This window comes from Myxocyprinus asiaticus, chromosome 9, assembly GCF_019703515.2.
Source record: "Myxocyprinus asiaticus isolate MX2 ecotype Aquarium Trade chromosome 9, UBuf_Myxa_2, whole genome shotgun sequence".
Lineage (NCBI taxonomy): Eukaryota > Metazoa > Chordata > Actinopteri > Cypriniformes > Catostomidae > Myxocyprinus > Myxocyprinus asiaticus.
In genome coordinates, this window is record NC_059352.1 from 53,174,795 (window position 1) to 53,188,686 (window position 13,892).

Genomic DNA, 13,892 nt, shown 5'->3' on the forward strand with positions numbered 1-13,892 from the left:
AGAAATTTCATGGGAAAAACATGGGAAGAAGTGTAAATACTATAGGATAATGACATGTACAAGAGACTCAATGCACACTTTATCTTCAGCTGTAAAAAACACAAAGCAGAAATGTTTCGGTCCATACGACCTGTGACATTACAATGAATAAGAGTCAATCTGAGACTTTTGTAAGCTTCAGTTTGAGTTTGTGTGAGTGGGTGTGTTTGAGTGTGTGTGTGTGTGTATTTGTGTGTTTGTGTGTTTGAGTGTGTGTATTTGTGTGTTTGAGTGTGTGTATTTGTGTGAGTGTATGTGTGTGTGTGTGTGTGAGAGAGAGTTTTGAGTGTGTGCTTGTGTGTGTGCTTGTGTGTGTGTGTGTGTGTGTGTGTGTGTGTAGACGGACTGGACTTCACCAGCTCGAGGGGCTTGTTGTCGAGTCGACTCGAGTTTTTCGGCTTCTATATAGTTCAGGTCTTCCAGCATGAAACACTACAACATAAATACATTTATAATTCTTCACTGTCATTATGTTGTGATGATGTCTGTGTCTCGAGTGCTTGATTTGTTGTTATGTTTGTTTGTAAGACAGCTCTCTCTCTCTCTCTCTCGCCACATTAATGAATCAAACTCTGTTTTGTGATTTCATTGAAGAGTGAAATGAGGGGCCTTATAACATGTTTGTGTTATAAATGATGTACAGGACTCCTTGTTTATTTGATATATTCAGTCAAACTTGGCAATAATATGACCCTGTGCACATAAAGCCTTATACGTGTGTAGATGTGAACACACACACACACACACACACACACATATATATATATATACTGTATATATAAAACTGTCTTCAGTATTATTGAGTTAACAGATTATTTTTGAGCATTTGTTTCACATGGCCCAGTTTTATTGTAATATTGTGTTATTGCTTTATTGAAAGACACTGATGAACTGTAGATTAGTTGAAGCTTATAGAGACTCAGGAAGATCTGCTGTCAATCACATTCAACATCTGACACACATCACAAGTGTGTGTGCTGTTTAATATACGAACAGAAGAGGTTTGCAAAAATACAGCTTGGATTTCCAGTTGGAGTGATCGGAGAGTGAGGTCTGTGACAGGGGTTAGTGATGTTAGGGTTTGGGGTCAGGGGTCAGGACAGGTTGTATATATTACTGAAGCACATAATGCGACACAGACATCAGTTACAGTCACACTGATAACACTAACATAATATAATGAACAGAATATTTTTAAATATATGTATAAATATATGTGTGGATTTTATAGCAGATTGCTGTGTGAAAGAGTCACATCAGTTCACAATCATTATAAACTCTAAACTCGGGCCGATTAAATCCCAGATATTGGCTGCTCTCTACATCGTGTCCATCTTTACAGAAACTTCACTACGAAATAGTAAAGTGCAATATTTACATTTAATGGAATTAAAACTAGATCAACACAAATATAAACAATGTCAGTGATGCAGTAAAATCATTAAAGCTCCCTAAACAAACACACTTGATCTGTAATGGCACGTTCGGCTCGTGTACGAGTCTCTGCTGGTGAAGTCACTCTGTTGGCAGTGCAATGTCTCTACGGCGACACGTCTGTTCAGTCTTACTGTTCATGTGCTCAGTATTCTCCAGAACTTTCTCCATTTCTATTCTTCAGTCCTTTTCATTTGCTCTCTCTCTGTGTGTGTGTGTGTGTGTGTGTGTGTGTGTGTGTGTGTGTGTACGCACGTGTGTACATTTTTTCTTTATGTTCCCTTTGCTTGCTATTTTATGATTGGTATCTGATTGGGATTACAAACCTTTCTGATGTCAATATTGTTTTTCAATACGTATCTGAGTATATATTTTCTCACCAGTATGTACTTTACAGCAGTTGACTTTGTAAAGTCTGTTGTGCACTTGATTATGTTTGTTTCTGATAGCTTTGATGTGGCTGTTAGGATTAGTTTGTTCAAGTCCATCATTTCTTATTGTTTCATTTGATTTTTTTTTTTTAAATGGTCCTGAACAGCAGTTTTGTAAATATTGTGAACATTACAGGTCATGCTGTGATGTGACATTGAAATGATGTTGCACCGATGTTTCAATTAAAATCTGCTCACTAAAACTTAGAATGAATGTTGACTTTTATCTGATAGAGTCTTCAGAAATGAAAGTCTTGTTTTGTGTCTACAAATTTATTTGATATATTATTTTTATATTTAAAACCAAAATTGAAAATTATTCAATGTATATTATTTAGATACTGCTGAAAAAATTCAAACAAAGCTGTGTGCTTTATCACGAGCAGGTAAGTATAGGTGACCCATAAATGAGTTAGTAAGCTGCTTGAACATTTTGGGTGAATCTCATGAAAGCATGTCTGGGTCACATTTCACTCCAATATCAAAAATATTTTGCATAAGGAAAATGAACATTATTTTTAGGACCAGTACAATTTTTAAATTATTACTTTCATCACAATTAAGCACAAATCCCTGTAATGCAATACACAACTTTCCAAGTGGGTGAACCTGTATTCATTTCATCATGAATATTATGATGCACACACATTTAATAAACCATTTTGAGTCAATCCTCGCTCATTTACGCATCCTAACACTTATAATTGCACAATCACTGATACAACAATATTTTTTTTTTTTTTTTTTAACAATTATTACGTTTATTATTAGCATTTTACCTTAATAGATCACAGTGATGAAAAATGAAATGGCTACAGTATAAAATACCATGATATTAAAGATAAAATGCAATACAAAAAATTACACTATTAATGACAATATTATTATTACATTACACTTTTAAGACCTGCTGTCCACATGTGTATCTGCTTCCCCGTACACTGAATTTTTAATTTAGCGGACACAATCTCTGCTTTGTGGAGCTACTGTAATGTCACGTAATATTTACTTTGAATAGTATGTAAAATTAGAGTGCTTGTTCTTTCCTTATCTGTGTTCTGGATCATTGTATTTTCTGATTTTTATTTTTCCTACTCATAAATACAAGATCACACAGACATTGCAGTACAAATGATCTTCATCTGTCACTCTGATGAACTTAACGGATTATTTTATTTTTTTTATTTCCCCATTGAGTACTAATTGATAATCTTGATATAGCCAATATTAATGTTTTTAGCAGTTACAAATGACAATTTATAGGAAGCACGAGTGTGGTGAAACACGTGTTCTATTTAGTTGTGGAATTTTACTTTTAAAAGTTATGTTACAATATTTAGTTATTGATAATGAAAATAATTGTAATTACCTTGTATGGAAAGTAGCACTCCCCCCCCATCCTTTTTAGGTAAAAAATAGCTTCTTTTTTTTCTCACGATCACTTCAATTGACTGGGAGCACTTCCAGTTTCAGTTTTAAGGTGCTTTATTGGCAGGACAAATAATTGTACATTCATATTGCCAAAGCAATGGCAGCTTATGCAAAGCAATAGTGTAAAAACATACAGTGTAAAACAATGTACATAAATTAAGAGAAATGCCAAGAGACAATTATAGAGCTCACATACACATACAGCTTGCGTGCAATGAGAGAAAACTGGTGTAAAGAATGTTAGAATTAAACTGATTTAAATGGTTTTTAATGGCAAATACACACACATTGAATGAATGACTACTATAAAGAGCATGTAGATATGAAAACATAGCAAAATCCTGGACATTTTAGGCAATTTAGAAATCTCTACCAGTAGAAAAAAACAGCGTATGTCACCTTATAACTGTGTACAGTTTGTGGCTGTTGTATGTGTTAATGGATGTGAAGTACACCGCATGGTAAACCACAGAAATGCCATCTACAGAAACATCTACCACGCCTCAAGTTAATGTTCAAAAAATAAAGTGAGACAAAAGTAACGTGGATTAATTTACAGGCATGACTGTATATAGTGCTGCACGGCTCACGAAACATGAGCGACCATTTCAATTAACCATAATCAGATAAAAGTTTTCTTATTTTGAATAAAAACACATTTTTCTAACTATATATACAATATTTATAAAAGTAAAATGATGATTATCATGCATGTGTGAGCTATTTTGCATGTAATGAGATGCTGTTTCTTTTTATTTGCAAACTATTATATTCCTGCAGTTTTTATTGGGTGGACCAGTGCCACTCCTGATGTGACCTCTGCCCTGATGTGACCTCTGCCCTGATGCAATACAATTACAATCTTTTAAACACAGGCTGTGTTCAGAATGGCATACTACTCTTACTATTTTGCCATATTTAGGGTATATATGACTGAAAAGTGGGTGTAGTTGCATTAGTGTCAAGTAGACTTCACTCGGAATTCAGTTATCTTAAGTGAGATTTTGATCTGAAGGGAGTGTATATGTTCAGTTTGAAGGGCACTCCAAACAGAAAGGGAATACGAGTACATCAATATGTCACTAATCTGAGATAAGCCAAACTAATGAATGAATTAAGATAGATAGATAGATAGATATAATGCAGTGTAAATGATTTTGTAATGTAGATTTAGTCTAAAAATATGATTGTAAATTAGTATTTTGGTTGGTTTACATGTGTGTGCATGTCACAGGATGCCTCATATCAAGGTCAATCAATCAATCACTTTTATTTCTATAGCACATTTAAAAACAACACATGTTGACCAAAGTGCTTTACAAAAAGTAAACATAAATAAATCATGCACATTCAGAGAACATAAATATTAATGCAACACAAATAAATGTCGTTACACACACTAGACACAGTCAAAAGCAAGAGAGAAGAGATGAGTCTTCAAATTAGATTTAAAAACATCAACTGTGGTACAGGATCTGATACGGAGAGGTAAACTATTCCAACGGTGAGGAGCCGCAACAAAGAAGGCACGATCTCCTTTCGATTTTAAACGAGACATAGGAATGATTAAAAGAAGACCCTGTGATGACATTAGAGGTCTAGAAGTAGTATATTGCTGAAAGAGTTCTGCAATGTAAGGAGGTGCCAAGCCATTAAGACAAAAACAAATAATAAAATCTTATACTGAATTCTGAATTTAACTGGGTGCCAGTGGAAAGAAGCCAACACAGGTGATATACTAGCATGCATCCTAGTTCCAGTCAGAAGCCTAGCAGCAACATTTTGAACTAACTGCAGACGTGACAATGAGGCATGAGAAACATGATCACCTGCAGGATTTCATCTGAGGGTACGCACAGAAATCAAACCATCTTATATTTTCTCTTAACAGCTTACAGTTCATTGCGTTGCAGTTGTTTGTATCATGATAAATACATGTAATGTGACAATAAAGTATATTTTATAATCATAAGAATCATCATGATTATTTTCATTGTTTACAAGATATTTTACCAGATTTTAAAATATTCCTCTTTACCTGAATTACTTCAAAATTGTTTAGAATAATTTCAAGATACTGCTGGTCCGCAATAATCAATAATATATTTGATATTTTATTAGTGTCGCCCTTTTAGTGTTACATGGCATCCACTCAATCTGGATTGTGGCATATGATTTGTGGCCAATTTGTATTTTAATAATAATAATATGTATAATTTGTATACACTAGAGGTGTAACTGTATGAGATTTTTATGGTATGATAACAGTCACAAAAAATACCACGCTATTACAGTATTATGGTATTAAGGTATATTACTAATATTATTAACAGTTTAATAATTAATTATACAATTAGTTAAATTTAGACTTTTAACAACTTGTAACTACTTCTAACTGCTCTACTGCCATTTAATTGTATGCTATTCTGCCAAATATTATTTTTGATTTATTATTTTACGACTTATGAAATTGAATTTCGTAAAAAAATAAAAAAAATCTAACAATCTGTATAAATATAATAAAAATATCATCTGAAATGTAAAAATACTTGAAAATCAAAGTGAGTTCTGTTCCAAATTTTAGGTCGAGTGGCAAAGTGCTCAGACGCAGGACCAGAAATGTCCTAAAAACACAAACGAGGATTCAATAATTAGGCCTGTTTCCATTATTACACTGTCTTATATTTAAATCTGTATACGGCCATGTACGAACAAATACAATTAGAGTTCATATATTTGAGCATTTATGTACACATTTAAATTCCACAAGTGTGTGTTATACTTAAGGGAAAAACTTAAGGTGCTTTATGCAACCGGGCATTGGGACTTACTTGTTATTCTTATTAAATAATATATTAATACAACAAATCTTCATTCTGTTTAGGCAAAAATGTGAGGTTTCCATGGTTACATGGGCTGACCTTTCTCAGTTTAGAAAGCGGCATCAACCACATAATCATTGGTGGGAGAGTAAGATATAAACTAATGTTAGAAACACCTCTCAAACCACATGAGATGCGACATCATTTTATTGCACAACATTATATAAGATGTTTACAAGATTAGAAATATTATAATAAATTCTAAAATAACTGGTTACAATGTAAGTGCTGTTAGCAGTTGGAGCCACTAAAAATGCAGCGCTCCCGTGAGACATGCTAAAAACAGTGAAATGTGACGCAGTTTTCAAAAGACATCCATCTAGTGAATGTTTACATGGAAAACGACTGAAAAACAGCAGGAGTGGACGCAAAAACACATTCAGTTTGAACAGCCCCTTGTTCACATGACACAGCACTAGCTGAAGTTTCTCAAAGTTACCTCTCAAAAAGACACTGTATCCAGCGCTGTTTGTTCTCTGTATTCATAAATATCCCGATACTGTTTTACTGTGTGAGAAACTGCTCCTAATGATTCAGTGAGAGAGCGCTCTGAACGAATTGTACTGAATCACGAATCGATTCAGACCATTTTGCAAGCCCGTTTGGCCAATTCACTGAAAAGAACTGACTCAAAAGAATTATTCATTCGCAAATTGGGCATTGCTAGTTCTTTTAAACAGCCAACAGAAATACTGGACACACTTCATGATTGGTAAAATATTCTGAGAGTAAATATTTCTCAGGTCAGTTGGAGCGCTCATTGTACGCACAGTATACGGCCGTACAGCTGCAGGTGCCACTGATGAGAAATACCATAATACAATGAATTACAGTAATCCAGTCTGGAAGAAATAAAAGCATGTATAACAACCTCCAGATCCTTAAAAGACAGAAAAGGTTTCAGTTTTGCAATGGCCCTTAGTTGGAAGAAGCCACTTCTTACCACAGAATTCATATGTTTATCAAACTAAAGTCACGCCAAGACTTCTTGCTTAATTGTGTAAATTAGAGTCAAGGGGGCCTAGATGATTAATTATGTTTAGTTGAGTCAGCGGGGCCAAACACTACCACCTCAGTTTTTCACTCGTTAAGCTGGTGAAAGTTAGGGTGTGTTCACGCTTGGCAGGTTTGGTTCGATTAAAACGAACTCTGGTGCGATTGCTCTGTTAGTGCAGTTCATTTGAACAAGTGTGAACGCTGCCATCCGAACCGTGGTGTGTAACAGGATATGATGTCACAAGCTGCGACCCTAAAAATCGTGTGATTTGATAACATAGAAAGAGCGGTGAGAGCTGTGTATGCAAAACAAAATGAGCAGAGGGCAAACATGGAGCAATGAGGAGGTAAAGTTCCTTATTAACATTTGGTCTGATGAGCATATTTCCAGTATACTGGGAAAAAACACACAAAAATGCTCAAGTGGTCAAAATGTTCAGTGATATGTTAAGGGAAAGTGGGTTCAACGAGCACATTTCGCCCAGCAGCCAGCATTGTTTTGGATGTTCGGCAAGTTCCGTCGCAAAATATAAGTCATAAAAGCTGTCCAATCAGGTTGTGACCTTCTCCTTATGCCTTTTGTTTTGTATCTTTAGGTGCGGTGTTAAAAATGCCGGTGTGAATGCTAAGCGAACCAGGACTCTTTAGTCCAGTATCATTTTCTTTAACTACAAGTGTGAACATACCCTAACTTGCCATACACTTTTTAATAGCATAAACAGTGAAAAAGTGAATGTAAAGCAGAATTATCCCCGGGGTTATAGTATCATCAGCATAACAACGATATGATGATAGACATGATACATATGCAAGCATTAGAAATATATGAAAACAACCACAGAATACAAACTGTGTCAGTATATTTCACTTAAGTTAGGCCTAATGCCTTATTAGCACATGACAACTTTACCTGATTTGAGGACAGTTGTAACAAAAGTGCTCTGTGTCTTCAAACACTAATTGTAGAAAATAGGAACAATGCAGGTTTTTGGCATTTATTTTGTTAGTAGACAGATAAAGGTATCTCGTGAAAAAATGGCACGTTTATTCTGCTCTGTATTTGTGCAGGGCAGCAAAAAGCAAGAAGTGTTACAACTGTACTCGGTCTATGTTAGTGTGCCATACTGTGTATAATAAAAGAAGTATGCTTACTCGAGTGCACTTCATGATTAAATTATCCAACATTGAGTACAAAAGTCTTCCGTTTCTACTGACGGTGGGAAATTGATGAACTCCGATCCTGTTGCCAATCCCGAGTGTGTGCTGGCGGGGGGTGGAAGAGAATAAATCCGATTAACACTGAATTAAGCACATACAAGCAGGATTGTCTATTTACATCCACACTTTACACATACACATGGAAACTAGTGCGCGATTGTTGATTTCCAGAGACATTATTGAGAATAAACCCGATGGTGACCGAATGCAACCAAGAAGCGGTTTTATATTTTATAAAAGAGCGGAGAGACCGAGTGAAAAACGTGGATTTAACGGATCATTTTCGAGCGACAATCCCCAAAGATCCTTTCTTAAAAACTGCGGCAAAGGAAACCTTTAAACGCTTTGTAGACACTGTGGCTTTCGTAAAAGTGGAAAATGGAGAGAAATACATTTTCCTTAGAAAGAAATTTAGGGGATCGGCGGAAGGTCCCATCTGAAGAGTCCTCGGACAGAAGGCATGTTACCTGTCTCAGGTTACGGAACTGACAGTGCGGGACGTGTGAAATCACAGCCGGATATTTATGTCAACTTTTCAGAGGGTGTGAACAGCACAAAATCTGATGTGTGTCGGACAATCATGGGGAACTCCAACAGCAGCAGGACGGAGGATAAAGCCGGTGGGAAAGCAGAGCAGAATGTGTCAACGCCAAATCAGGCGGTCGATAAAGACAAAAGACCCGAAATATCAGTGAGAAAAGGGTCAGACGAGACGGTGTTTAATTCCGCTTATAATGGAGGACCGAAAGGCGAATCTGAGGACGAGAACACAAAAGAAACGAGACGTCACAATGAACATCAGACGGACACGTCAAACATCAGACGCGAGGATTTCTCCGAGGTTCCGAAGAACAGTTCCCCGCAGGTCCGTCGCAGTGAAGTGCTGAGAAACTCGGTGTATCTCTCGGCTAGATGTAAAGACGGTCCGCGGGCTGACAGCGACTATGAAGCCGCCGCAGTGACGCTGGAGCCGCTGGAACACGAGTGGATGATGTGCGCGTCTGACGGACAGTGGGAGAGTCTCCATCGGCTGCTCCTCAGAGATCACAGCCTCCTCACCCGGAAAGACTTCGTTACAGGATTCACCTGCCTGCACTGGGCTGCTAAACTCGGGAAACACGAACTGATTGTCTTGTTGGTCAACTTTGCTAAAGAACGTCATGTGACTCTCAACATGAACGCGCGCTCCAGCGTCGGGTACACGCCTCTCCATTTAGCGGCGATGCACAATCACATCGAGGTGGTGAAATTATTAGTCGGAGCGTTTGACGCCGATGTGGAGGTGAGAGATTACAATGGGAAAAAAGCATGTCAGTACCTGAAGAGTGACATTGCGCAAAACATTCTTGACATCGTGGGCGCATGTGTTGAAACTGACGCAGAAAACGGCGGTGTTGAAGACACGAATCGCTGGAGACTGTCGCGAGTTATTCAGTCCAGTTTCAGACCTCTTAAATCACAAAAACACAACAGTGAAGAGGACTCGTGCAACACTAAACAAAAGTCTCTCTACAGGAAATCTTCTTTTACTAAAATGAAACCTAGTCTTCATAAAATCTACTTCAGGTCGCAGATTGTCCACAACACTTCTTTTAGATTTGAGAAAGAAGCCACAGAAGAGCCTCCAAATCCATTAAGACCCCAATCAAACCTCTTTGGGTGACACTTTAAAAAATGCACTGAATATCTGCAGAACTGAAACCCATCTGGTTATTTTTCTACCTTCTGCTTTGAATACTTTTTGTGAAATCGCAATACAAATACTGTCAATTCATTTGTAAACAGTCTTGTACAGCATTATGTTCTGATTTCATAATATTACTCTGAGGAGCTGTACAAGGAATAACTGAATCACTAGAAAGAATTTCAGGAGCGAATAAATACATTTCTTTGAAATTCTGTATAATGCAGAGTATTATAAAGTATCTCTCACATGATTTTATCTGTTTAGAAGAGACATTGTTACATTTTGTTCCATCTTGTAATGACAAATTACTGGATTTTGTTTCGTTCATGATTATTAAATTGTTTGTTAATAAGAACATCCACCTGCATCCACCAAAAATATATTGAAATGCACTCATTTTGTGTGGATTGTAACCTTTGAGAATGTGTACATATAGAAAATATTGTGTTTAATATGGGTTAGTAGACCTCACTACTATCAGTATTTTACTGCATTCTGCTTTATAGTAACACATTTGCTAAATTGAAATATTTTGAAGTCTTGATACATTCATTGTTTGTGATTTTTTTATTTTATGATACAAACATTGATTTTATGTATGTATATTGAAGGGTTGTGGAGCAATGCTTCTTTATTTGTTTTCCATCATTTTTATCTTCAATAGAGGGAATTTCACCTGGAATAAACAAACCAATCAAACGCTCTGCTTTTATTTCACCAGCGGAACCATTTCATCCTCATAATGCCAAATATTCTCAGTGTATTTTATCACTTCTAAAGTCTTTAAAGATTTCTTATAATAAATCACTGGTTTTGTAAGATTCTTCAAATGTACTCTTCGTTCACAATAGTCAAATAAATAAATGTTGCCTAAATGTTTCCAGGATCAAACAGAAGTTTGTCCAATGACTGTTTCTGCAGCTCATGTAGGTGAATATTTTCACAGTGAGAATGGCCGTTGTCGTGGCATCAGCCATTTGTGTGTGTGTTCATTCAGATGGGCGTTCTGTAATGTCAGCGCTCCTGAATCATCAGCACAACACAGACAGCTTTTGTGTGAGGCTTTATATTCATAACATCACATGCACACCACAGTCACTGACAAACACTTGTGCTCATGGATGTTACAGAGAATCTATATAGAGAAAATATGACTTGTATGTGAAATCCCACAGACTGATTGCATTTTGGTTAGGGTTATTAGATGTTGAAGAGAAGCTTAGAATTCTTCACATACAAATACAGCATACAGAACTCATTTCAGTGATTGATAAGATGATCAGAGGATTATATTTTCTGCTAATTCTTGTTTTTACGCAGTCTCTTTCTCTGTATATTGTTGTAGAAGTAACATTGTATAAATTATGTTTATACTCCTTTCCCTATACACAACAGTCTGAAAAACATTCTGTAACGTTGGTGTCTAGGAGTGGAAGAGAGGAGACGCAGGAGTAGAATCTTTGTTTGAATTATAGTCGCTGGAGTGGAACAAACTAATCAATAGTAATCGCTTCAATAACTCAACAAAACACTTCAAAGACTGACAAATGATGAACAAAACTAGAGATTATTTATCCACAGAAAATTAATGAGGGAATGGAAGGCAGGTAAGGATGACGATGAACAGATGGAAGTGATTAGGGCAGTGAATTCTGGGAAAGGTAGTGCAGGGGAAAACTTCAAAATAAGAGTCCTTGAAGAAAATGAGGGAGACAGACTGTGACAATATCCTGTGCACTGCCACTGTAAAAACTAATAAACTAAAGGCCAAAAGAAATTTCCCAATGCAAAAAATGTGCAGGCAAATACAGTTAAAAAACACATCCTGTTGAAATACAGGAACATCAGCAGGAACGATTACTTTACAGAAATAATTTATTATGAGTTGCAGTTGCAATATATTGCAATGTATAATAGTTTGAAATGGGATCACTTAACCCTAAGACTAACTTTGTTAAAACAATAAACACACACACACACACACACACACACACACACACACATGCCTTTTCTTTTTAGCTTAGTTTTGTCATTTTGTGTTGACTACAGATTAAAGTGTTACAATAAATCATAATAAAACACCTAAAAGCATTTGTGGACAAACTACACTCAGTGCTAAATAGTTTTTGTTAGAAGCTTGTGATACACACAGAAATTAACAGAAAAATCAACTTGCTTGTTCATCAGGTTTGACTATTTAAATAACAAAAAGCTTATCAGGTATAAAAGCAGCAACGATGCATCATTCTTGTAAAGCAGCAGCCATGAGCAAGGTAAGCATTACCAACATTTATACAAAATACTGAATAAACCAACAACAGGCTTTATATTGCAACAGAAGGACGGCAGCAGAATTACTGATGCTTTACTTATAAACTGACCCTACTCGACATTTACAGAACAAGTCAGTCCCAAATCATGTTTCATCTGCATCCAAGGGACTGTCCTTATTAGAGATTATTAACAAATGTTTTTGCTTCTATCAGATTATCTTCTTCAAGGACAGAAACTTCCAGGGTTGCTCTTATGAGACCAGTATTGACTACGCTGAGCTCAACTCGTACCTGAGCCGCTGCAGCTCTTGCAGGGTGAAGAGCAGCTGCTTCATGGTGTAAGATCACTCCAACATCATGGGAAACCAGTTTTTTGTGCGCAGGGGCGAGTACTCTGACTGCAAGCGATTGGGCTTGAGTGACTCCATTCGACCCTTCTGTATAATCCCTCAGATATAGTGTTCCACTCTGATTTTAATTCTGTCCTTTAATTACATTTACATTTATTCATTCATTTAGCAGACACTTTTATCCAAAGCAACTTACAAAATGAGGAAGGATTTAACATAAGCGATTCATCTTAAGGAGGCAGTAATACAAAAATTGCTCTATTACAAAATTTCAGTTGCACTAGAAAAGGGCTAGCCAAGACAGAGCCACTATAATTGTTTATATTGTCATGTGATCACATGACGAATGACTTTTAATTACTTTAGTAGGGTTTTGTTGGAATTGCACAAACACAGGCAGCCTCACTAGTATTAATTTCAAACATGTTGAACAGCACAGAGGAGCCTTCCGAATGAGCATCTATGAGCGAGAGAACTTTGGTGGCATGATGATGGATGACTGTGAGTCTATGATGGATCATTATCATTTGTCTGACCTGTGCTCCTGTCATGTGATGGATGGCCACTGGCTGCTGTATGAATAGCCCCACTTCAGAGGCAGAATGATGTACCTGAGACCTGTAGAATACAGGAGCTTCAGAGACATGGGCTTCAACTTCAGATTCAGCTCCATGGGTAGAATCATGGAACCCTACAATTAATCATTATGAATCATTAAATTAAATGACCTTCATATGTCCTTCTTTCTTTTGTCCTGATTATTACATCTAAAAGTGGTGAAATGATTTCCATGCAAAAATAATAATAAAACACTAACAGGAGGTCATGTGACACCATGCGAGGAGCAGATGTGTAAACAGCAAGCTCTGCGCAGTTTGCTAGTTTCTTAATTATTTTCATGTTATAATCCGGTGATATTCTTGTAATTAAAATTTTTTATTGATTCAAAAAGAAAGCACAACAGAGAAAAACACAACATATACACACTGAATCAACATTTAACTTTTAACACTCATTAACATCCCTCCACAAACACCAGCCCCACCCTACCCCAAAGAACACCCCTGTGGTCACATAAAATAATACACACACACAAACAATAAAATAAAAAATAAAAATAAATAAAAAATAAAATATATATAATAAATATA

General features: G+C 36.4%; 2 protein-coding genes and 1 long non-coding RNA gene across 7 annotated transcripts in view; all 3 read left to right on the forward strand.

Moving 5' to 3' along the window:
• Window positions 1-37, forward strand: part of LOC127446035 (methyl-CpG-binding domain protein 5-like) — a 28,270-nt gene extending 28,233 nt beyond the window's left edge. For all 4 annotated transcript variants that reach the window (XM_051706642.1, XM_051706643.1, XM_051706644.1 and 1 more), the window contains one exon: window positions 1-37. This exon is cut by the window's left edge and continues 346 nt beyond it. The gene's annotated coding sequence lies outside the window, so the exon portion shown is untranslated.
• Window positions 38-3,378: 3,341 nt separating this feature from the next.
• Window positions 3,379-10,973, forward strand: sowahcb (sosondowah ankyrin repeat domain family Cb). Its single transcript, XM_051705921.1, has 2 exons — window positions 3,379-8,853; window positions 8,895-10,973. Exons 1-2 carry the CDS (start codon window positions 8,626-8,628, stop codon window positions 10,092-10,094), a joined length of 1,428 nt encoding a protein of 475 aa, XP_051561881.1. The 5' UTR covers window positions 3,379-8,625; the 3' UTR covers window positions 10,095-10,973.
• A 1,386-nt stretch (window positions 10,974-12,359) lies between these two features.
• On the forward strand, window positions 12,360-13,480 carry LOC127446314 (uncharacterized). 2 transcript variants are annotated; one of them, XR_007898197.1, is made up of 2 exons: window positions 12,360-12,391; window positions 12,605-13,480. It is a non-coding gene; the product is annotated as an uncharacterized LOC127446314 (long non-coding RNA). The 2 variants fall into 2 exon arrangements; XR_007898198.1 differs by having other exon boundaries at window positions 12,387-12,522.
• The last annotated feature ends 412 nt before the right edge of the window (window positions 13,481-13,892 follow it).